The following is a 25,551-nucleotide window of genomic DNA, read 5'->3' as shown; positions in this document are numbered from 1 at the left end:
GAAACTCAAGATATGATTTTTAAAGTGACTAGTACGCAGATTGGCAGTGTCTGGGAAATATTTTTTATAAGGGGTTTAAAGTCTGTTAACACCTCGTGTTCGACTCCGGTGTCGGTCTCGGGTTCGGGGTGTTACAGAAACTCTTTATGCAACTAAGTCTCTGGTTAACCGTTTAGTGTTTAAACATCTATTTATGTTTCGCATGAACGAATGTGGGCTTCTTAGAGATCACATCAGTCAATTCATTACTCTTTTAAATGATTTAAAGAACGTTGAGGTTCATATTGATGATGAAGATCAAGCTATGCTATTATTGTGCTCTTTACCCCCTTCATACAAGTCTTTCAGGGAGACCATGATTTATGACAGAGACAAAATCTCATTTGAAGATGTGAAGGGTCATTTGTTGAGTAGAGACAAACTCGACAATGAGCTTCATTTGGATAGTAAGGCAGATAGGCAAGCTTCCGTTCGGATAGCATCAAAGAAACGTGACAAAAGGTGTCGCTATTGTAAAAAGTTAGGTCACGTCAAAGCAGATTGTTATAAATTGCGAAATAAAAGAGCTGCTGAGAGTAACGAGGAAGATGTAGCTGGTGCTAATTTGGCCGATGAAAGCGGTGATGATTTCTTGTTAGTGTCAACGAGCGATAACTCCAAGCTCACTTCCGAGTGGATCCTAGATTCGGGATGTTCTTTCCACATATGTCCCAATAGAGAATGGTTCTCTACATACAGTTCGGTTAAAGGTGGAGTTGTCCGCATGAAAAACGATTCATCTAGTAAGGTAATTGGTATTGGTACTGTTAAAATTAGGATACACGATGGGACAATTAGGACACTATCAGATGTCAGGTATGTACCTGATTTATGAAAGAATCTCATCTCCTTGAGTATTTTAGACTTAAAAGGATGCAGAATCAACATCGAGTCGAGTGGCATTAAAGTATCTCGTAGAGCTCTCATTTTGTTAAAAGGTAAAAGTACTGGCAGTCTTTATATTCTGGAAGGTTCTACAGTGACTGGTGAAATCGGATGTCCCTCATCCATTATAGAGTCGAAGTCAACTCGTTTGGAGTAGAGGCAATTTGGTCATAGGAGGGAAAAATGTATGACCGTTTCATTGAAGAAAAGTTCTCTTTTGGATGCAGGTTTTGAAAAGTTAAGGCATTGTGTTCGTGAAAATCAGACCCAGGCTAGTTTTTATTTGGCAGTGTACAAGTCGAATGCTAGAAGTCTTCTAGTTTCTAAGCACAAATTCGACTCAGTTAGTTCCCTGCATAGTTCAAGATAGGCTCGTGGCGAGCTTTGGCAAAGATGGCGTTGTAGAAATATGAGTCAACGTGGAGATTTGTTAAGTATGGCTCCTATTTTAGTCAAATTTGAGAAATAATCTTCTAGTTAAACTTTGTTTATTTGTTCAATCAAACACTGATTAGTTTAGATTATTTTATTATTATTTGACATATGAATTTAGCCTATAAATAGGCTCTTTTACAACCTTAGAAAATACACTCATTAGATATTGGAACTTATAACACATTTAGAGAATTTTGTGTTTACGTTTTGAGGATTCTTTGTTTTCGGATTTTCAGGGTTTAGTTTTTATCTCCATCTTTTTGTACTATTCGTTTCTTTTGCCATTATAGTAAAATTATCTTTACCCGTAGTTTTTTATCCTCTTTGAAGGAGTTTTTCCACGTTAAATTTGTGTGTTCAATTTCTCAATTTCTTTTGTTATTTTTACTTGTTCCTTGCTTAATCGGGTCAATCTCTAACAGGCACACTGTGGATTTCTGTGAAATGGCGGTGCTAACATGAATCTTGTAGATATTGAATATGTCAAGAAATGTAGGTTTGTGGTTGCATCTGGGACTTTTGATGGATATGATGTACCTCATCAACCATCAAATATAAGTATTCGTTCTAAGAAGCTCTTCTGTTTTCTGATGGTTGTTGATGAAGTATCTCTCAAGTTTATTAAAAAGAATGTGACCGTCAGGAAAGATAGAGATGAGAGGATGTGGGTAGGCATATGGCGGCTTATCCCATTGAAGCATCTACCTTATGATGAGCCTAGAAGGAAAGGGAAGGTTCCCAAAATTTTAACCCACAGGTTATTCCCTGAAGCACAGTACAGCATATGGATTGATGGTAAAATGGAGCTGATAGTTGATCCATTGCTTATTCTCGAAAGGTATATTTATGTGTTGTTTAATTGTTAAGAACTTTTCCATTTCCATATTGTCTCCCTGTTGATGAATTAGAGGAAAGACAATCTCTTTTAATTTATTAAAGCACGCACCATGGATATAACTATTTATAAATTAGGTAAATTCTCATGTTAATGAATTGTTAAGAACTTTGCAGCTTACATAATTTTCCCTGTGAATGAATTAGAGGAAATGATACAATTACTTTAGGTTTATGGGTTTTGCTAAAGAGTGGCCTTATATGGCACTCTTTGAAGTTAGTTAATATTCTGTTTGTAGTAATAATTGTGTCTTAAATGCAATAGGTGACCATGTGATCGATGATTGCTGATAGATTGAGTTAAGATTTTTCTTAAAGAATCTTAATTTGCGAGAAGCATGCATTATGATCTTTTGATATAACATAAATTTTACCTGTTTGAAAGGAAGCATTCAACCAATAACCTTTCTGGTTGGGACTTACTGATTTATTTTCTCCCAAGCTATATGAAGTTTGAATTATTATCTTGATGCAGAAGCTGTTAGATTGAATTATTTCTTATTGGCAGATACTTATGGCATGATAAACTTACTTATGCGATTGCTCAGCACAAACATCATAGGAGTATATATGAGGAGGCTGATGCAAACAAACGGAGAAAGCGGTATGCCAAACTTCTTATTGATCTGCTGATGAATATATATTACTATGAGGGAATGGAGCCATGGAGTTTGAAGAAAAATGCTATTAGTGGTACGAAGGGATACATATTATTCTTACATGAAATCTGAGTTCATAAAGAATGTGTAATATTCTTGTTATTAGTTCTGTCAATGCAAACTAAATATTTCGTCATAACCAAATGCAGACGTGCCTGAGGGAGCCATAATTATAAGGGAACATACTGCTCTGAGTAATTTGTTCAATTGCTTGTGGTTCAACGAGGTCAATCTCTTCACACCAAGAGACCAGCTTAGCTTTGGCTACATTGTTTACAGGTTAAGGGGCTTGTTTAAGTTCTTTATGTTTCAGAATTGCGAGTACAATTCACTATTTGTCTTGCACCTGCATACTCGAGAGCATTCTTCTAAAGTAGAGTGGATTAAAAGTTTGAGCGAATTTAAGGGAAATGGTAGTAGCATGAAAGAGAGTCGAGGCGGATTTGGCTTGTGGATTCCCTATCCAAAGAATCTTGATTCCGTTATCCTCCCACCAGTGGTAAGAACATCAAAAGCAGGCTGATGTTTCTCATTAGCTAGTTATTCTTAATCATCTTTCGAATTTGAAACAATTATCGAATGAGTTCTTTTGTGGATCCATCCCTGCTTAACATGGATGCTCTTGTAAACTACTGCATATAGTAGATGGAAAACAAAGAAAGTTGCATCCTGAATATGGTTTGTCTCGAAGTTAGCTGTTATTGTTTCAGCCTTGCATTTTCTCCAAACCCATAGGTGCATTCATAATTTCATATATGCAATATTTATATTAGGTTTACCTAGGAAAATAATCAGTTGGCTGATAATCTGTTTTAAGCCTTGTATTTAAGTTCCTAAGTGCTTGAATGTGAGGCTCATCTTCCTCGACAGGAAGTACAATGGAAAAACCATGCTTATTAGTGGCCATATTGCATTATGAAAAAATTAAGTAATTTAAAAATCTTAAAATTTATATACTGGACTTAAATTGATCCACATTAAAATCAAATCAACTCACAGGCAAACATGTTTCCTGTCCATGTTATTCCTTTATACCATAACAAGTAACTTGCTAACGTCTACACAGTGCACTCTTCTTTTCTTTGTTGACTATTTTAGTTTGGTTTGATTAGTAAACTGACTCCAAAACCATATTCTAATTTTACATTGATTTCATTACTTTTTTTTGTCTTAAGTGATATTGAAATTATTAATTTTATTTTATTTAAAAAATACCACATCCAACAAAAATATAGTTTGAATAAGTATTAAAATTACAATAAAATGAAAAAGAAATTGTAACTAGAGCATCTCAAATATTATTATAATAAATGGATATCATTGAATTAGTATAGCTAGAGCATCTTAATTATTTGCTTCAATTAGGACTTTCAAACTCTTTTTTAATTTTCTAGTTTTTAAATATAATTATACTTTGTTAGCTAAATGGGTCTATAAATTTAAAGTTTTCTTAATAATTAAACATTCTCGTAATTATAGTGTCGAAATTAGATTGGTTTATTCTAAGCCTCAAAATCTACAAGTTTTAGAAAATTTGTTCAAAAAATGAGTTTGAACAAAATATAAATATGTTTAAAAATAGGCTCATCTCAAGCTTGAATATTCAAAACTTGAGTTCGATTCATTCTGTTTTTTAATTTTGTAATATACTATGTTATGTAATTTATAAGCAAAAATATATATTAAATCTATAGTAATATATAATACTATAATGTAAATATTAAAAAAATATTAAGTGGTCTATGTTAAAATTTTAATAAATGAAAAAAATTAAATTATTAAATTAAAAATAATATAAAAATTTTAAAAAATTAAGAAATAATATGAGCAAATCTAAAATGGGCTTGGGTTAACTATTTGTAAATATAGATGAGTTTAAGTAAAATTTTAAGCCCATATTTCGAGTTAAGTTAAGCTTAAATTAGCATAAAAATGTGCTATTTCCATGCTTAAACTCAGTCCAAACTCGACTTGAGACAACCTATGAACATCTCTAGTCCAAACTATAATAATCAGTAGTATCATTTTGTTTTTATCAAATTTTGTTTGTGTTTTGGTGTATTTCAACTAATATTGACTTCTACAGACTAGCATCAACGGATATGAAATTTTAATAATTTAAACTAATTTTTAATATTTTTATCTTAATTGTTTTTATAATTAAATTTAAAAATGAGATAGGATCATTTAACTAATTTATTCAACTTAATTACTAATTTAAAATTTATATTTGCATATATACAACATACTCCCAATTACTATTACATTGGCCTTATATTTTGTTGTCCAAAAAATATCAAGTCCTTGCTTTTTTTCTTCTTCCGAAATGGCTGCACACACACTCTCCGTCCGGCCTGACCGTCTAACTCCCGGCTCCCCTATTCCCAGACCGCCGGTGCGCCTCCCTAACCAAACCCACCCTTCTTTAAAACCCGCTAAAACCGAGCCCTGGAGAGCCGCCGCAATCCTCCATACGCGACGACCATTAGCCGCTCGTGCCGGTTCACGAGCTGATGACTCCGCTCCGTTCGAGATGTCTGTTGAGAACGCGCTCAACCTCCTTGGAGTCTCCGAAAGTGCTTCTTTTGATGATATTCTTCGCGCCAAGAATTCGATTGTTGCCTCTATTAAGGATAACCAAGAAGCCATCGCTCAGGTTGATTCATTGCCTTTCTTTTTGTCACATCGAAAATTTTTAAGATTTGGGTCAGAAGTGTTTAAATTTTGGTCAAAATATTGATAATTTTGCTTCTGAGTATTGAACTTATTCATATGTATTATTTTTCTTTCTTTTGTCATTCACGTAAAGTTTGATGTTTTGGATGGTGAGTTTTTAGATATTAATGAATCTATTTATAGAAAATTTTTGAGATTTGTCTCTTTGGTATTGCAGGGGCTTATTGAATGTTTCCTTAATAACTTGTTATCTTTTGTCATCTGTTATATGAGCTTTATAAATCAACAAAATTCTGACATGTATTTATGTTTTCAATAGGTGTTTCAGTTTTTTACTTAGTGTGCATTGCTTGGATTTTGAATTGTTCTTTATAGAGCACTTTTCCAACCAGAGAGAGAGAGAGAGAGAGAAAGAGAGGGAGTTTTCTGTATAGCATGTGATTTTTCCCATTTGTTATATATATATTTAGGATGGTGTCTGGTGGAACATTTCCCATTTTTTAGATTAAACAAATATTATATCGTTGCAACAAAGTGGTCCTATGATGCTTATGGTGGTTCATCTATGCATGTTTTTCTCACTTAACTGATAAGCTTGTTTTTTTTTTTTTTTGGATGAATGTGAATTGTATATTTTCTATTTTATTACATCTATTCTTTTGTCCGGTGAGGATATTGACTCCTGTATGGTTCTCTATAGTTTTGCTTTCTTAATACTTTGGCTTGTGTTTTAGGTTGAGGCTGCATATGACATGTTGCTTATGAGGAGCTTAACACAACGACGAGCTGGAAAAGTTGTAGACAGAAGCATTAGATTTGCGGATGTTAAACCTGTTAATCCTCTTGGAGTGAGATCAATGCCTCAGTGGGTGCAAACGACTACGAAGAGTTTACCTGTTTCAGTTGAAACACCATCTACAGGTGATTTGGGCTTACAAGCTGGAGTATATGGAGCTCTTATGGTCCTGACTTATGTGAATGAAACTTCTACATCCTCTGCAATTCCTTATGCTGGACCTGATGTTGTTGGGCTTATCTTAGCAAGTAGCTTCGGAGCTTCCTTGTATTTCATGACCAGAAGGAACTTGAAGTTAGGTAATGTGGCTTCTTGCATATATAATAGAACTTTAGTTATATGTTATTTTCTCAAATATGAAAGTTCAGTTGCTATTCAGATTGTTTTTCTTCTTAAATGGAGAAGGAAAGACGAGGGAGCAAGAGAGAAGAGCAGAAACATTGTATATGATGGCAAAATGTATATATCATGCTGGCAATTTACTATAGTTCAAGCCACATTAGTTATTACTTTAATAGCATTTATTTGTATTCAGCTGTCATATGGTATTGCTTGTGAAATTTTATTTCTAGAAATTCCCTGAATTCCCCTTATCAATCATAGAAGAAGATTTCTCATGGTTATAGGATCGTAGTGAATTTTTAGAAATTTTGATTAATTTCTCTCTATGAGAACGTTGACATTTTTCCCCAATTAGAGATGAAGCTTTGCTATTGAAGTCCTTTAAAGCAAAAGGAAGTTGGCACCTTTGGGATTTTATGACCCTTTCTTCCAATATATTAGATTGCCACTGCATACTTGTGTGAGTTCCGAATTTGTTTAAACTTCAGTTTGGAAAAAAATATATCATTTTTCCCTTATGCAGGTAAGGCTACATTAATAACTATAGGGGGGCTTGTTGCTGGTGCAGTGGTGGGATCAGCCGTTGAAAACTGGTTGCAGGTAGACATAGTCCCATTTCTTGGAATACACTCTCCAGCTACTGTAGTTGGTGAAATTATACTCTTCTCTCAATTCTTGGTATCTCTCTATCTACGGTAGGAATAAGTTGGATGTTTTTGTTATTTAAATTGTAAAACCTGTAACTATTCATTTTCATGATCATAATCAAGTCTGCTAGGATGTGTATCATTAGATGTTGTACAAAATTACAGTTAGAAGATAATGAAACTCCAAGCCTTCTGAAAACCCGATATTATGTTTGAACGAGTATCTTTTGTTTGATGGGTTGGCTCCATTACTTTCATGCATTCCTACTGAAGAGATCGGTTTTCTATAAGTAGCTGTTAGTGCTAATGCATGATACCTGTGAGCCCTCACTTTCTTTTTGCATCCAAGCAATGTGGAATAAAACCCAAAAGACAACTTTTACTGAAAAGGTGGATAGTGAAATGATGAAGACAACTCTTCTACTTGTGTGTCTGGCCTGGTCTGCCTCAAGGGAAACCTATTCTGTTTGTGTCTTGGGTGCTTTTCTGTCCTTGGTAATTTCAAATAATACTGCTGCAATGACTATTCATAGAGCAGTAATCTACCATTTCTAGAAGGGTTAATATTTAAATTTGATTTGTTGAATTTCATATACCTTGGCACTTGGTCTTTACTTGGTGGAAAGAAAATTAGAAAAGTAAAAAACTAAAATTGTAAAAAAAAAATTTAAATTTAAATTTTCTTTTTCTTTTTCTTTTGGCGTGTTTGGTAAAAAAGTTGAAAAAATCGAAAGAAAAAAAAACTATTCATTTATTGTTCAATAAAGTTGAAAAATGAAAGAAAAAAATGAAGTTTGAACTAATTTAATCTTTCTCATTTCTTATTATCTGAATTTGGAATAATTTATTTTTATATATTTTTCATGGATTTTTTTAATCACACTCAAAATTTATATGATATTTTTGTAGCTTTTGCACATCGTATTTGTCAAACAAGCTAGCTGAATAAAATATCATCGTTATAAATCATTTTATATATTACTCCTTTCTACCATTTCTGGAACAACGCATTTTGATTACAAGAAACCAATAGAATTTATGAACAGAGTTGTCCCAAACCAAATTGTTATCGTGTTTAAGATGCAAAACCTGCTGAAACTGTCTTTAAGTGTATTCAAAGATGCTAAAGTTTCTTATGGTTATTAAAATGCAACAGTTGAGGTCACAATCTACACAAGAAACAGAAGGATGATACTGATAATTTTGAAGTTCTTGCAAAGATATTTTCATCAACAGCCATTAGACATGTAGTGATAATAAACAATCAGCTATTCATCAGAACGAAAACATGGAAAACATAACTAAATTTGCCTAGGCAAGCTGCATCAACATGATGTAATAATATACAAGTGGAGCTACATCAAAACCATCAACCTAAGATTCTCAAATCTCTTTAGCTTTTTTATGTCATCTGCTACTATTTTCCTCAACCTGGGAGCTGCCTTCTATATACGACACATTCCCCATTTTTTCACTTAGTGTCACAATGTCATTGTATATTTTCATAGAAGCCTTGGAGAATTCAATTAAGGACTCGAAAACAGTTGAAAATCCAGTCTGCAATCCATTTAATGTGATTCTTTGTGTTTCTTGCATGTGATTGTGGTGTTTCTCTCTTTCCACATCTAACCTCTTCCTCATCATCTCCAACTGATCTTTCTTCTCCGTTAGATATTCATTCTGCTGTTCTGTCTCCATCTCAGATTTATATTCCGTTAGCTTGGACTCCAAGAACCTGGTTTCTGCCTTCTGGAAGGCCATAGTCCTTCTATCAAGTTCTTTAGCCATACCATCAACTTTCCTCTTTTGTTGCTGTTCTTCCCCTTGCTGAGCCCACAGTGCCTTTACATCTTTAGAAAAGCTTTTCAGTGAAAAGGTGACAGCCTTATCTGGTAACTCATCCATGGAAGTTAACCAGTTATAACATATAACAAGAAGTGGAGGCCCATTAGCTCCATATGGTGCACCAGAGCTCCTTCCTCTTGAATAAAATTCAACTTCAGGAACCAAGAACTTAGTTAGCCAACCATGAAGAGCCTGAATGTATGCTCTTTGAGCTGCAACATACTCTGTAAAGCAAGCATGCCAGTTTTGAAGCTCGGCTTCAAGTTGAAGCGTAGCAAGCCGGTGGGAATCGTTGCAGAATTTTCCATACGAAGGACAAGCAAAAGTTTTCACTTCAGAAAGGATTTTGTTTTGGGTTTCATGAGATTCAAGCATAACTTTCCAGGTTCGTGTTAGGCTGCAACAAAGGAAAAGTAGAATCAGAAACCCCAAGTTTGGATGAAAAATGAAGACACAGTCTTGTCTGGTTCTTTTTTGAAGATTCTTTTACCTACCCTTTTAACAGTTCAATAATTTGAGGCAATAGTTCTTCATCTCTTAAATTCTGAATTCTCTTTGAGATTGATTTGGCACTTCGAATCGCAATCAAGATTCTGGCATACAAATCCTTTACTGCAGCTCTGGTTTTATCCATTGTAAGCTCATCATATCCCTTCACATCCTGGTTTCTCAGTCGAGAGCATTTTCTCTCATATATTTTCCTTGTACTATCACCAGCCTGTAAAGTAAGTTAACAAATCAGAGTTTTATCCGAAGCAGAATTCATGCCATACATGCAAATGCAGAACTCTCGTAACTATGTTCTGATACGTGTCAAACATAAGTGTCGAATACGAGCTACATACAGTCCACTATTATGAACTCAAAAAGAAGCCGCCAAAGTTATTACTACTTCACACACTATACAAACCCTGAAATCTTTGTAGGAATAAATCATTAAGTTTGCAGAAAAATAAAGATTAATTGTTAGTATTTTTGTTTACCTTAACCTCTTCATAGAGCTTCTTTTCCCATGCATAAAGTCTTTCTAGTGTTAAGGAATGACTTCCTGAATCCATTCCCCCATACTGATCAAAAAGATCGTTCTTATATTCAGTCCATGCTGAAGAACTTTTAGAACTTGAAGCCACAAGACTCTTACATGATTGAGGCTTCGACAAAGTGGATCGATGCCATGTGATAGCTTGGATGAGTTTGGTTGAGTTCTCTGCAATAAAATTAGCAGAGTCTAATGATTACTAGATATTGATATGGACATTAAGACGATCCAAATTTAGCTTTATACTTGGTGGCAAGCATGGGATACGACTTACGAGTATGTTTTAACTTTTCTAAGTCTTTCCACGTATTTATCCGAATATGTGCTAGGCAAGGTAATAACTGAATGTTAGAGCCACATGAGCAAATGCAGGGTTTAACGGCTCAAAGATTTCCAGATTTTATAAACAAAAACAAATCATTGCAAGGCTTTTTATTTAACATCATGCTGGAGAGAATGAAAAAGAAACATAAATGGTGAGATAGCAAACACCCAAAGAAACTAAGACTCATGCAAAGCTAACCTGAGATACATACCCCTCTCCCTTTTTTTTTTTCCTCATTTCTGGAAAAATACTTATAAAATGGAGGTCAGCCCACAAGTTTCAAGCAGAAGATAACTTCAAATGGAAACTTAACAGTTTTTCTGGAATAAGAGGAAAGGCTACCTCAACAGAGTAAAAGTTGAGTGAAGGGGAAAAAAAAAACCCACCTTTAATACCCTCCAGACCAGACTGTAAATGAACCATATTAGCCTCCAACATTCTTGAAACATCTTTGCCAGAATCATAAGCCCTGATGAAATAATCCTCAATATCTTTCAAGGCTTCTAAAAGTTCCCTTCCTTTTTCTGGGCTATCAATCACTGTTAGCCCTTTCTGTTCTCCTTGGCTCACATGAGTCTCTTCCTTTACTTTCAACAAGCCACTTTCACTCTCCTCCTGTTCCCTCTTAGTATCTTTTTCTTCAACAAGGACAACTTTTTTCTCTTCCTCTTTGGTATCTCCTTCCTCTTCTAGCTCTGGTATCCCTTCCTGTTCCCTCACCGCTCTTAAATCATCATCAGAACACCTGTTGTATCCACTTATAATCTCTGGTCTAACAACATCAAATGGATTAAAGAAGTCCCAGCCAAAATCTCTTTGTGGTGATGGCATTGGTGGCGGCATTTGCATATAAAAGTACCCACAAGGTGGTGGTGGTTGATGTTGGTGTTGGTGTTGGTGCTGGTGTTGGTGTTGGTGTTGTTGTTTCTGCTGCTGCTGCTGCTCTTCTCTTACAACCTCTGGTTCAGTCTCTTCATCTGAAATATCTGAGCTTGTTGAAGAACCACATGACTCACAAGCAATAGCTTCATGGGTGGACTCAGAAGGTCTTTGTTGAAGCAACATTGGGTTGGTTATCACATTTTGATCAGTGGCTGGTGGTGTAGGTGGACAAGGTGGAGGAAAAGTGATGAGAAAAGGTGAAGGAGGTGATGAATGACGAGCTACAAAGAGCTTAATGGCAGCTGACACTGCATAAAGAGCTTGACAGTACCTAAAATGTGCTTCTGCAAGTGCATATCTTCTATCTACTGCTAACTTTGTAAGTCGTTTCCTTTCTCTACAAATTGACACAACTTCTTCTTCTTCCTCCAGTTTAGAAGCAACACAACCCATTTCTCTTTGATAAAGCCTGGAGAGTGTTTTTTTCCTTTCCTTTTTGTTTTTCTGGTTACAATAGGCGTAGAAGCTACTAACTTTTGAATATATGGGGATAGGGTAAAGTAAGATGATCTTTTGGAGGAATCTAAGTGTTCTTTTCTTAAAAGAAGGAAGAGGTGGGGTTGCAACAAATGGAAGAAAGAATGAGCTAAATTTTACAAGGGTTTGGGACAAGGCAAAAGAAGGAAAATGTAGCTTTATGAGAAGTTTTAGAACCATTTCATCTCTTGATTTAAAAAGAAAGAAAGATAGTTTTCTTCTTGAAATCTTCTAGCCTGCTAGCCCCTGCAAAGTATAAGATTTTAAATATAAAGCCCTTGCTAAGATTAGTTACTTATTCGGACACTTAAAACATATTTAGTTTTGGATAATAGATAACTATGATGAAAGAGTGAGATTAACTGATAAGAGAAATGGCAAGTGACACAGTAAATGACAAAGTTAAAGGGCAAGAAAGAGATTAGAGATATTAAGGTAAAGTAAAGAAGGTAGGGGCTCGAGAAGGAGAGAGAAATCATTTTTTGTTTAATTATTTGGACACTATAAAATTGGTGTAAAACAACGGCAATCAGACTCTATTTATCTTTTTTAGTGCAATAAAAACACTAAAAAAATGTATATTATTTTTCTGAGAAAATTTAGCACAGGTTTTCTTATAAGCAGACAGTGTCCACTCCATTGGGCAGTCTGGTGAGTAAAAAGAAGAGTCAACTGTACTCTAGTTAAAGGATGGTGACCACACCTGATACGAGTCACAAAAGCCTAAATTTTTGAGGGCAAGGCCCAATAAGAAGATTCCAAGCCCAATCAAAAAATCCACCCATACTTAGTTGAAAATCAGGCCAAATTGTCAAAGTGGCCCAAGTTGTAAAGTTTTATTTTTATTTATTTATTTATTTATTTTACTTAGTTTAAATTTTTATATTCAGTCCAAGAGTCCCAAATAAAAGACCCTTGGCCGAATTTCCATATTAAAATAATTAGGATTTTTTTTAGTTTTAGTTTTAGTGTTCTAATTAAATTAGGAAAACATTTGAAAGGCCTATTTATATGGCTTGACCAGCCACCCTACATTACATTACAATTACATTGAAAATTTCAGATTTGATTTGAGTGAAAATTCTCTTTGAGTTCTTTAAGGATTTTCTCTTGAGTTTTCTTTAGAAGTTGTTTTAACAATCTTTTTGATTGTGGAAGCCATCTTCAACCTTCTTCTTGCCATTGATATTCTTTGGAGGGGAGATTAGAGCCGTTTGAAGGGAGTTGTGAGATCTTTCGAGATTTCAAGGCTTCTTAGGACTTATCTTTTAATTTCTTACTGTCAATTCTTTCTTTATTTCTACTTGTGCTGAATCATTATCTAATCTATTTTCTGTTCTTATTGTGTTTTCAGCCTTTTTTCTATCTTAAGGAATCAGCCCAAAAATCCTCAATTTCTAGGGTTTTTCCATACTCTTTTTGGGTGAAATTAGATTGTCGAAATTTGGGGAAAACTATCTTGGTGTTCAATTGGGCAGAATCACAATCTCCTTGAGGGTTTCAAGAACCCTAACACTTATTTCTATTCTCAATTTGATTCTTTGCTGATTTGGGGATTTTATTTCAGATCTGAAAATTAAAAAATCTAATCTTTTAATTTTCTGTTTCGTTTCAGATCTAATTGTTTAGGGTTTTCGTAGGAGTTTCTCGTGACTTGGCAACTCGATCTTGGTCCGCGCGCAACCCCGTATCATTTGGTATCAGATTTTGGGCGTTTTGGGTGTTCTTGGTTGATTTCTAAACTGATCTCTATTTTTTAAATTACAAACAGCAGTTTTACCCAGAAAAAATTTTCGAAAAAAAATTCATTTGAGTGGGTAAACGTTTTCTGATTGATCTGAAATTTTACATACATATTTTTGGCACTGTTATTGAATATAAAAAAATATTTCCCGCAAAAAAATAAGTCGAAAAAGTCAAAAAATTGAAAAAATACGAAATCCAATAAAAAATTAAAAAATATTCAGCGGGTTGAATTTGGTGCCCAAATTTTCCAGATCAAAAATTCAATATTTGAAGACATTCCAGATTTAATTTTGTGATTTTTTGAGATCGGGAACACCTCGAACGAAATTGTCAAGTTACTCCGCAGTTTTTCGGGTTTTCTGTTTTCAACAATTTTTATTGATTCTTAGCTGTAGGTTTTCATTTGTTTGCTTTTTATTCTCCCTTTACAATATCTAACACCTTCTTGTTTTTTGTGTTAGTAGGATTTAAACGTGTGCCCAATTCTTCCTCGGTGCAACACGAATCAATTGGTGTCTCGTCAGTTTTTGGCATCCTAGTGCAAATTAGGATTCTTTGGTAGTTTGGTTCACACTCTCTAATTGGTTGATATAAACTCTGATAAAGAACTCACAAGATTGAATTCGACCTCATTGAGAATTTGATTTTTCTTTTGAGTGATTAATGGTGAGGTTTGCTAACTTTTATTTTTGAGTGTTGAGTGTTTATTTTTTACAGGTTTTGAAGATGTCTAAAGGTGATAATAATGATGCACTTATGAAAGTCCAACAACAGTTAGACAGACATACTGCTGCAATCACACAAATAAATGCTACACTTCAAGCATTGAATACTACTTTGAATGAGGTACGAGTGAATCAAAAACATCAATATCGAGATCCAATTAAGGAAGATAGGGATAACCAGCCCCATAGGTGCAACCCTCAACGTGTCCCTAGAATGGATGATGATTGTCATGATCATGGACAATCATCTTTGGCAAAACCAAAGAGCGAGCAGCAACGAGAACATCTCTTTCATACTCGCTGCCACGTGCAAGGTAAGCTTTGTAGAGTTATTATTGATGGTGAAAGTTGCTCGAACATAGCCAGCACGACGATGGTGGAAAAGCTTTGCTTAACCACTACCAAGCATCCACAACCTTATCAACTACAAGGGCTTAGCAACGAAGGCCAATTTAGGGTCACTCAACAAGTGCGCATCGCCTTTTCTATCGGTAAGTATCAAGACGAAGTTGTGTGCGACGTAATGCCTATTCAAGCCTGCCATTTGTTGCTAGGAGAACCGTGGCAACTGGATCGAAAAGTCACTCACGATGGTCGTACCAATAGGTATTCTTTCAAGCATCAAGGAAAGAAACTCACCTTAGTGCCGCTCACTCTGGAACAAGTCCATGAGGACCAAATCAAACTGAAAAATTCTGTTAAAACAAGTGAGGAAAAAGAAAAAGAGAATGAAAAAGAGCAAAAAGAGATTGAGAGTGAAAAAGAAATTGAAGAAAGAAGAGAAAAAGAATTAGAAAAAGAAACAAAAGAAAAAGACGTGGAAAGGGTAGTGAGGAATGTTTCCACTAACCAAGATATGAATTTTTCTTGTGTTGCTACTTTTCAGGTTCCCGAAAGATCGAAAGATAACTTTCAACTTCAATACCTCTCAAATGAAAGACGCTTTCATACGATCAACTTAAGCAAAGATGAAATCACACTACATGATCCCGAAGGTAAGCGAGGTAAGGAAATTTTAGAAATCGAGTCCAGTGCAGATTTGAAAATTATTGATAAAACTTTTGGTGACTTAGTTCTTAAAAGATCCCCTCATTTTGATCCGATTAATTGTTACTCTTCGATTGTGGTTGATAAAGTCATTACGAAAAGAAGCGTGATTTGTTATTCTCTTGATTTACCTTGTGTAAAATCCTTGAATTTGTCCAAATCTGTTTTGGAGAATAAGGTAACGAAATTTTCCAAATTTGTTTTCAATTTATATTCGTGCCTTAAACAGTTTATGTGGTTGTACATGAAGTTTGAGTTCCATTTGACAAACGTTAACTCAACAATGAAGATTCGACTACACTATGCCCCCGATGAGCAAAGGTTTGTTTTAAATGAAAAAGGTAAAATTGACCCTTATTCTTCTGCTTATCGAGGTAAGATGCTTGAAACCTTTGAAACACTTTTGTACTCCTCGGATAGTGATAAAGATCGTGTTGATGAACACTTAGATCGAAACGTGCTTGACTGTCCTATTTTATTTGTTGATGATCTATCTGTTTTGATAGTTGATAAAAAGATTCTTGTTTTTGATAATGCATGTGTGAGTGAATCTATAGATCGTCGATTAATGCATGGTATGATTATGCAACTCTGTGAACCATGTGAATCTTTTCAAATACCTACTTGTGACGATTATGTTTACCATTTGATTTATTACTCGCAATTTATTCATGGTTTGTGGGAACAATGTGAGACGACTGAATGCCTTAAAACATGTCCATCTTTGTTTCAAATATTTGACGAGGCAGTGGTGAGTAAATTAGATTGTTTGCATGGTAATCTGAATCTGTCCATTCACATGCGTTATACCTGTTCTATTATGCTTATGATTGGACTACAAGCTTATTTCCGTTGCTATTTACTATCTCATGGCTATTCTTCTCAGTGGACTCAATTGCCATTAGTCCCGTTCGATAGAGGAAAGTCGAGTTCATTTGATTTTTTAGATTCGAGGACGAATCTTTTTGAGGAAGGGGGGAATGATACGAGTCACAAAAGCCTAAATTCTTGAGGGCAAGGCCCAATAAGAAGATTCCAAGCCCAATCAAGAAATCCACCCATACTTAGTTGAAAATCAGGCCAAATTGTCAAAGTGGCCCAAGTTGTAAAGTTTTATTTTTATTTATTTATTTATTTATTTTACTTAGTTTAAATTTTTATATTCAGTCCAAGAGTCCCAAATAAAAGACCCTTGGCCGAATTTCTATATTAAAATAATTAGGATTTTTTTTAGTTTTAGTTTTAGTGTTCTAATTAAATTAGGAAAACATTTGAAAGGCCTATTTATATGGCTTGACCAGCCACCCTACATTACATTACAATTACATTGAAAATTTCAGATTTGATTTGAGTGAAAATTCTCTTTGAGTTCTTTAAGGATTTTCTCTTGAGTTTTCTTTAGAAGTTGTTTTAACAATCTTTTTGATTGTGGGAGCCATCTTCAACCTTCTTCTTGCCATTGATATTCTTTGGAGGGGAGATTAGAGCCGTTTGAAGGGAGTTGTGAGATCTTTCGAGATTTCAAGGCTTCTTAGGACTTATCTTTTAATTTCTTACTGTCAATTCTTTTTTTATTTCTACTTGTGCTGAATCATTATCTAATCTATTTTCTGTTCTTATTGTGTTTTCAGCCTTTTTTCTATCTTAAGGAATTAGCCCAAAAATCCCCAATTTCTAGGGTTTTTCCATACTCTTTTTGGGTGAAATTAGATTGTCGAAATTTGGGGAAAACTATCTTGGTGTTCAATTGGGCAGAATCACAATCTCCTTGAGGGTTTCAAGAACCCTAACACTTATTTCTATTCTCAATTTGATTCTTTGCTGATTTGGGGATTTTATTTCAGATCTGAAAATTCAAAAATCTAATCTTTTAATTTTCTGTTTCGTTTCAGATCTAATTGTTTAGGGTTTTCGTAGGAGTTTCTCGTGACTTGGCAACTCGATCTTGGTCCGCGCGCAACCCCGTATCAACACCACTGCAAACACCCTAGAGAAAGGAAAGAGAGTTGTCTTTTGCTTGGAAGTATGTAATATATTTTGTATTATATTATGCTTATGTTGAGCTTAAATTACTTTTGTAGTGTATTCAGATTATACAATCTCTCTAATATCATTAGGTTAATTGTATTACTTGTTTAAAGTCTTTAATGAGTTGTTAAGTGGGGGAAATTACAAAAGCAGAAAGGTTTAAGCTTGAATGTCATTGTCTTTACTAATATGGATAAATCTGTTATCTTCGAAGATTTTTAGACTGCCTTTCCCTTTCTTTAACTGAGATTATATTTGGCAATAGGTGAATAGCATTATATTTTTGCAAGGATTTGGAGTTCTGAGTGGTGATGTTTAGAAAAAGAAGGTTCTTGTTTGGTCCATAAATGAATTATATGATATGCCAGAAACTACTGACAATTCCACATGAAGTTGCAGGTTATAATTAGCCGGTGTTCTACAATGTGGCATCAGCTTCACTCTACTGTTTTCCCTTTTTGTGAAAGGAAAACAAATCCTCATATGTTTGCAAATATCCAAGTTTAAGTTTGAGAATTAATGTACTTAACAAAATATTATTCATAAGATTCTTGGGTTTCAGTACAGAGGACAATGCTGAAAATTCAGCTGAGAAAATGCACCCCAAGGATCATGGGGAAAGGCCTCAAAAGTCCTCTAGAGATAAAAGAATCAAATCTCAATATTCCATTTCAAGTCAAAGTATATAGTAGTTTGCGCAATCCTAACACACAAACTCTATATGTAACTCACTTTTAGTCTGTGTTTGTCACCCACTGCAATTGCCAAATTACAGGTTTTTAGTTTACATGAAACCTTAGTTGAGGAGCAGTTGCAAATGCAAAGGGGTTTGTGTTAGTGGTGTTTTGGTGGGTTTTGGCTTTGTTTATTGTTTGATGCTGAAGATGAAGGCTCAATGGCTTTGAGAATGGAGCCATAGTGTAGGGTTGGAAGGACTAATAAATAATGTGAAGGGGCTATTTGGTGTGGGTTTAGCGAGAAAATGGCTTGACACAATCTGACAAATGTTGAGGGAAAAAAGCCACTATTCCTCACCTCGGGAATTGCCTACTTCCTCCATTTTCAATACCTCAAGTTTGGTTTGCCCCAAAAATATTGTATTCTCCCTTTGAATAGAACAAGAATCTAGAGTTGGATTAGATTGAATGTCAAGAAATAAAAAACGTAACGACACCAGTCAAAGAGAGTTGAAGGGCTTTTTATTTTGGGTTTCCAATGGAGCAGAGAGTAAGAGAGTTAAAAAACCTTGGACAACCTCAACCTGGTTTCAATTCATGTCCCAACAACCATTGTTTTAAAATTTTCTTTATAAATTTAAGGTACAAAAATTAAGAGACTTAAGTTATTTTTTTCCAAAAGTGATTATATGAATTAATAGAAATAAACTTCGGTTTTCTTTTGTTAATACGCAGCTAAAGTTTATCGACCAGGAAGAATAGAACCACCACTACTGGATTAATGATATAGTATTAGGTGACAAACTGGGTAACCAGCCGACAACCATGTAAGCCTGAACAGCTAAAATTCGGATTAGGAACCCTGAGATGAAACATGGAATTGTTCCTCACAGACTAGTTCCACCCCAGCCAGGTGCAGTGATGTAATAACCTCGACCTGCCTCACCCAATCTCACAACCTTTGCACAATGCAACACTGTAAGCAGCAGGTACGTACAACATGCCAGGTCTATTACAGATCAACATTCAAGTTGTTTAATAGTGTATTTTATTATCATCCATTCCTTATGGTTTTTTCTGTTTTTAGCTACCATTAAGATCCAGTAAGAAACTAGGTGTCGGCCATTTGTCTTATTAAAGGTCCAGCAAAGAGTGGAATGCACCAGATAAAGATCAAAAGGAAACTATTATATAAAGACTTGAGGGAACTACCCCAAGTAATTAACTACAATCATTGTCATCTTGTACCTTGTACTCCTTTCTAGTTCTCTTTTTAGGTGTTCCCACGCAGATGCAAAATGCAAGTATGAGTTTCCAGTAAAGTGTTACAGTGTACATTAAAGAATCGAAGGCTTGCATCGCTTTTGGAAGCTACCTGGTATTCACATAAGAAAATGATACAACATGAAAAACATGCAATACGGCATATGATCAGGTACTGCCAGATTAGACTGGCATGGCACAAGGAGCCAGAGTACGAGGAGGTAAGGTAACTCCTCCCCCTCGAACAGATAGATTAGGACCCTTAACAGAGGAGGCCTTGCTCACGAGGTTTGAGTTAAGAAACACCACAATTACGGTGATGTCGTCATGGAAATGGCGACGGACACCACGGTCAATTTTCTTCAAGTCAGAATACCTCATTTCTCTTTTCTTTGCTGCTTCTTGTAGAGCAGTTTTCACCAGCCTCCTTGCAATTCCCTGCATGAAGTCCAAAGGCAACAAAAGTTACAAAAACAAATTCTGTTCTTTTGTTACCCTTAAGATAAACTTGATGTCACCGATATGATGCATATGCAACATTTATCAATGAAATTATACCTGAAATTCCGAAAAAGAAATAAAACCAAAATAAACAAACAACTGAGAGGAAAAAGTAAAATCATGTCTCCTCCCTGCATGAGCATCCATTTGTGTATGCATGCGTGCAAGTCACTTGTCCAACATGCGCTAATAACTACCCAAGAAGTAAAGAAACATATTCCTTATGGAGCATATCACCATTCATAGTTGGTCAGTTAGTCTAAGATTGAATAGAATGTGGAGTAGGGTGGCTGTGTTCCACTGGATGATTTGTCACAATTGAAGTATTTTGCTTTTGGATTAAAATTGTAATTGTCAAGTGGCAATAACAGAAAGGAAAATTAGTGAATGAGCAGCAGCTGCAAAATGCCACAGCTCATGCGACAAAGGAAGTATTCTCAAGATAAACGATCAAAGCTTCATTAACTTTCTATATTCTATAATCTATAATCAGCAACCAAATAGAAAAGACTTTCATACTCTAAGCAAATGACATTTTCAGAGGGATGAGAGAAAAGAGTAGTGCTCATAACAAGATAGATGACATAAAATATTGAGGCATAAACTTACACTTCGTGAATGATTCTGAACTATATCAACAGCTTCTTGATTGCTTAGGTGCTCCCACAGCCCATCAGATGCAAATATCACAAACTGATCATGTGGCTGCAGCTGGTGCACTGTTATTGATGGGTCTGCGCTCAATATCGGCTTTTTGAAAGGTTCACGGAGGCGGAATTTAGGGTACAAAGGCTCCCTGTTGAACTCAGCCTTTTTTAAATATACATCACCAATAGATTTGGATATCTGAAAGGTTTAGAATTCTATCATTAAAACTCTCAACAAAAAGAACGGGGAGGGGGAATCAGAGGCATAACAGACCATGGAAAACCATATAAACACAATTACAATTCTGAATTCCTAGACAGATAGCATGCACTATTTTAGTGCTTGACTTGGAATATATGGATACATGCAATATCAATAACAACCATGCACAACACACAGTCCAAAAAAAAAATTTTTATTGCATAACTTTTTGGCAACAGCCAGTAGCACTACTTATCCCTTCCTATAATCTTTGCCAATTACCAAAGTTTCCCATTTCCCTTCTCTCTTTTAGCTTTGCAGATAAATCCATGCATCTGACTGGAATCAATAAATTATAGTGGACATCCTTCCACCCAATATTTATCTGATAGGAGGAGAAGATATCATGCAGGTGATATGACTCTTTCTTTCTAAAAGATCAAACCCCTTCTTTCCCATGAATGTTGCCTTCAAATTGCAACCATAAAATAGATTCTTGATCCAGGAACACTAAAAGACCTGTTTTCAGTTCTTATTTTAAAAAGTAAGCGTAAGCAGATGATCACTTTCCCAGGTTCATGCTTCTTCCCTAAGAATCAAGAACAATCAAGCTAGCTCAGACGAACTTTTGAAATGTTCATTAGTAGTATGCTCTATAGTGCTCAATTTGGACAAGAACTGGTTCAAAAATCTCTAGCATCTGCAGCACAGATGAATGAAAGTGGCACAAAGAAAGCACCTTGTAGACAAATGATACATAAGCCACAATTAGAAGCAAGTCTCAATTCTATTTTTTCCCCAACCACTTATCACACCTATGAACAAGTGTTGCAGTTTAGAAATTGATGTTATTATCTGACAATAGTAGCAGTTAAGTAACTACTCAAAATAAAAATTGTTAGCATAGTGAAATACCTGTATGAGACCTTTTACACGCCACACATTGTGCTTCAAAACTACAATTTGCGAGTCATCAGGGTGCAATGATTGCAGCTCCTGTCTCACAGATTCTATACATGCATTATGCTCAGCCGAGAGCTGAATGGCTAGAACCTCTCCCGTTGCTTTCACAGCTCTCCCCAGAACAGCACGGGAATCACCGAGGTTGGCAACATAAAGGGTTCCACCACAGATAACACCAACCAGGCAGCAGGATCCAACAGCAGCAATTTGTGGGTTCATAGGCCATTGTCTGGTAACGAGAGACAAAAAACCCTCTTCTGTTGCTTGATAAGCTTTTCGTATCACGTCAACTGACATTGTCTGTTGCTCTGAGGTGAACCCTGAGCATATAAGTGTCACATGAATAGCAAATATCACCAAACAGAAGAGCAATAAATAAATAAATGATAAACACCAGGCTCCGCAGCTAAAGTTCAGCAGTGAAGCACAACATAACAAAATGACACTTAGGAACCTATAACTGTTTGGACTTGGAACAAAAACACCAACAAGTTCACGTAATTCCTTCAATCCTTTAACTCTATCCAAAACAATTGCTTATTTAATATTTCTTTCATCTACTTAATCGGTAAATAGAGCTTAAAAGAATTTAACCCTAGCAAAGACATTGTACTTACGCTTGAGATGTTGAAAGAGATGATCATTGATGTAACGTGAAGTCTCAGGGCCCCCATGCCCATCATATACACCAACAAAAGTACCATAGGGACCACACTCATGTGAACTCAAACCCCCAGACTCAAGCTGGCTCTGATCCTCAAGTAAATTATTGGCCTGAACCACTGCCATCGAGAACTCACCATTGAAGTGTTGCCCTGTGTCCTTGTACCACAAAAGCCCATCCTGGCAACCTCCAGCATCCGAACTTGAGTGAACATATCGATCCGACCTCGGCCGAAAACAGGCCCTCAAGAAGTTCATAAACCCAGATAACATCCCTCATCTCCTCCAAAAAACCCTCCAAATTCTCCACATTTAAATGAGCACTGAATACAACTAGGACCTAGAAACCTGACCCGTGAGCCTTAGCTCCTTTGCTTCTTGACACAATAATGGAACACTACAGCAACATAAACAAGAAAGCACGCCAAAAAGTTAACAGTACTGCAATGTAAAATTACGACTCAAAAGCAGCTAAATCAAGGAAACCTAAAGTAGAAGTTAGTATTTTCTCCTACTGCTGAAGCCTCAAGGAATAGTAAAGAGCATCAATCAGATAATACAATAAACTTGATAACAATATAATCAACGGCTAGCAGTAGTAGACCAATAAATGATGTACAAGAAGCTACCTTCTTAAATTGTTTTAGTTTAAAAGAGGAAAGCCATGACCGTAACTTTGCTGGAAAAATCAACAAACACATGAAGGGTTTTTAAAAACAACAGAATCGGTCAAAGCTCACTTTTTTTTTTCTTTCTTTATTCAAAGTAGTTTGGTCAGGCATTAGAATATCCAGAAGGTCTAATGTTTCACATTGAGAACTTTAAAACAACTGTGTTTCACATATCCCTTAAACGACCCATTAGTAATCACAATTCCACTCATAATTCCCACACTAAATATTAAAAAATTAATATGAAAAAGAAGCTTACCCTTTTTTTTTCTTTGACCACTTCGGTTTATGCTTGAAACCAGAATCAACAGATCTATGGATCAATCACATCAAAGAGAAGGAAAAAAGAAGTTCGGATTTGGGTTTTGGCTTTTGATTTGGTTTGGTTTGGTTTGGTTTGGATTGGATTGTTTCAACTAGTGTTGAGATAATTGAAGTAGAAGAAGAAAAGAACATAACAGAAAAACGAAAGGGGCGAGTTTTTCTTTTTCTTTTTTCGTCATTCTTCAAAAGGAGAAGTCATTTTATATGAAAGATTTGGGGTTTGGCCCCAACAACTTAAAAAATATAAAATCTCTTTCTTTCCTTTTTCTCCTCTCCTCTTTCTTTCTTTCTTTTTTTTTATCCCTCTAATTCTCAGCAGACAAAACCCATAAAAAACCAACAATGGCGAGCTTGAAGCCAGCAAAGCAGAGGTCCATTTTTGGGCTCCACACCTCTACGGTAAAAGAGACGGAAAATAGAAAAAAAGATATTAACTCCAAACTCAAAAGAGAGAAGCTTCATATGAGTTGAGAGCAAGGGAGTCAATCAAGTTCATGGGAGATCTGTTCATTTTCTTCAATATATTAATGTTCCACGGTATAAATAGACCTATCAATGTTGATAGGATTTCAAAAATCTGTTTCCATATGTTGGAATCTAAATTTAATTAAATCGGTTTTGATTATTAAGACGTTAAACGCGAAAATCTGAAATATTTGAAACTACTAAAAAACTCACGCCTCAACACAATCATCTTAAAACTCAAATTGATTTTATCTAAATTGATCCGATCTAATACGAATTAGATCCATTTAAGAGTTACATTCTACTTATGATTCAATTGTTTAAAAATCTTTAATTAATATTTTCTTAATAATAAAGGTTTTTCTTTCATCTACATCGTGCAAGGAGCATGATGCTAGGGTGTAGAGTCGAGGGTGTCGGGGCGCGAATAATGGCGTTGCCAAACATCGAGGCCAAGGAGATCAGTGGTGATGGGGCACCAGATCTTGTGTCGAGGTGTGCAGGCTTTGAATTTTGAGGTGTAAAGTTTGTGTTGTGGCACGATCGTCATTACTCCTTGAGAGAAGGGACTTCAAGGTGATGGGGTGTGCATTGTGCACGTCGAGGCACTCAAGAAATCGAACTGCAACGCAGTCCTGCACCAGCAGCATCGCAAAAATTTGTACAGTTATCAAGACCACTGAAAATAATTCATACTAAAAAATAAACTTAAAAATAGCAGTGAGAAGTGTCATATCCATATAGACCAATGATAATTCTAATAAATAAGACGAAGGTTTCTTTTTAAAGAAAACTAAAATTAAAACTTAACAAAAAATAATAATCAAAAGTTGAGGTAAAGTAAATAATATGAAACTACAACCAAAGGTAAAATTTTCATTTGATTCATGAATTTAATCATTAATGTAAATATAATTTTAGTATTCTTTAATTAATTGGTTATAGTTACCAACTAATGTCTAGTAACCATCGATCTCTTTTTACATTCTCGATAGTCAAGATGAACGACATTAATTATTTCTCTTATCGATAAATAACCCTATAATAAATGCTTAGGATTTAATCTATCGATAGCATTAAGAATGAAAGAGATTCAATTCTAACCAACAAACACACAAATAAGATTATTTAAGTTATATCGCATGCCTACACAACATAGAATGCATATCTTCGTCATACCTACCTATGCTGCTCATCACAAGTATTAGAATAAATTGAATAATTATGGATTTAATAATTCTGACAAGGTAAATATTCTAAGCAATTGAATACGAGCCCTATATTCAACAAACTTGTATGTTTGTAATTAAATCAAAAGACATGCAAATACCAAAGAACAAAGAAAAGATTAAGAACACTTAAATGTCACAAGCTTTGTAGAATCATAACTTTGAAATTCCTTTGACTGGAAAATAGGGTTTAACAATTCATAGAATAAGAAAAACACAAAAAACAATAAGTTGCAATAAGCTAAAAGTTAACGGAAGAAAAGTTGTCTAACCCTAAAAAAATATCCTATTTATAAAGTCTATTTGGCCTAAATTAGGCTACAATATTTGCTTGGACTCTAATATTTGAAAAAGGACAAAAATAACCTTGAGTCTGAAATCAAAATGGCGTGAAATTCC

The 25,551-nt window shown here is 35.2% G+C and overlaps 4 protein-coding genes across 5 annotated transcripts; 2 read left to right on the top strand and 2 right to left on the bottom strand.

Annotated features, from left to right (window-relative positions):
- Nucleotides 1-1,753: 1,753 nt before the first annotated feature.
- On the top strand, nt 1,754-3,586 carry LOC107921258 (probable hexosyltransferase MUCI70). The gene is made up of 3 exons (XM_016851135.2): nt 1,754-2,197; nt 2,762-2,946; nt 3,062-3,586. The coding sequence occupies exons 1-3, from the start codon at nt 1,818-1,820 to the stop codon at nt 3,433-3,435; spliced, it is 939 nt and encodes a 312-aa protein (XP_016706624.2). The 5' UTR covers nt 1,754-1,817; the 3' UTR covers nt 3,436-3,586.
- Nucleotides 3,587-5,171: 1,585 nt separating this feature from the next.
- LOC107947256 (protein CHAPERONE-LIKE PROTEIN OF POR1, chloroplastic) lies at nt 5,172-7,572 on the top strand. Its single transcript, XM_016881848.2, has 3 exons — nt 5,172-5,568; nt 6,323-6,683; nt 7,250-7,572. Exons 1-3 carry the CDS (start codon nt 5,239-5,241, stop codon nt 7,423-7,425), a joined length of 867 nt encoding a protein of 288 aa, XP_016737337.2. The 5' UTR covers nt 5,172-5,238; the 3' UTR covers nt 7,426-7,572.
- Nucleotides 7,573-8,543: 971 nt separating this feature from the next.
- Nucleotides 8,544-12,265, bottom strand: LOC107921142 (protein ALTERED PHOSPHATE STARVATION RESPONSE 1). Its single transcript, XM_016851011.2, has 4 exons — nt 10,969-12,265; nt 10,202-10,425; nt 9,713-9,936; nt 8,544-9,615 (listed from the first exon to the last, which is right to left on the bottom strand). Exons 1-4 carry the CDS (start codon nt 12,179-12,181, stop codon nt 8,781-8,783), a joined length of 2,496 nt encoding a protein of 831 aa, XP_016706500.2. The 5' UTR covers nt 12,182-12,265; the 3' UTR covers nt 8,544-8,780.
- A 7,128-nt stretch (nt 12,266-19,393) lies between these two features.
- Nucleotides 19,394-23,969, bottom strand: LOC107922364 (probable protein phosphatase 2C 46). Of its 2 annotated transcripts, none has more exons than XM_016852361.2 (5): nt 23,394-23,969; nt 22,418-22,860; nt 21,753-22,120; nt 20,598-20,834; nt 19,394-19,925 (listed from the first exon to the last, which is right to left on the bottom strand). In XM_016852361.2, exons 2-5 carry the CDS (start codon nt 22,734-22,736, stop codon nt 19,671-19,673), a joined length of 1,179 nt encoding a protein of 392 aa, XP_016707850.1. In that variant the 5' UTR covers nt 22,737-22,860; nt 23,394-23,969; the 3' UTR covers nt 19,394-19,670. The 2 variants fall into 2 exon arrangements, with proteins under 2 accessions (XP_016707850.1, XP_016707851.1); XM_016852362.2 differs by lacking the exon at nt 23,394-23,969 and adding an exon at nt 23,093-23,223.
- Nucleotides 23,970-25,551: the final 1,582 nt, after the last annotated feature.

This window comes from Gossypium hirsutum, chromosome D01, assembly GCF_007990345.1.
Source record: "Gossypium hirsutum isolate 1008001.06 chromosome D01, Gossypium_hirsutum_v2.1, whole genome shotgun sequence".
Taxonomy (NCBI): Eukaryota; Viridiplantae; Streptophyta; class Magnoliopsida; order Malvales; family Malvaceae; genus Gossypium; species Gossypium hirsutum.
This window is presented reverse-complemented; position numbering and strand designations above follow the sequence as displayed.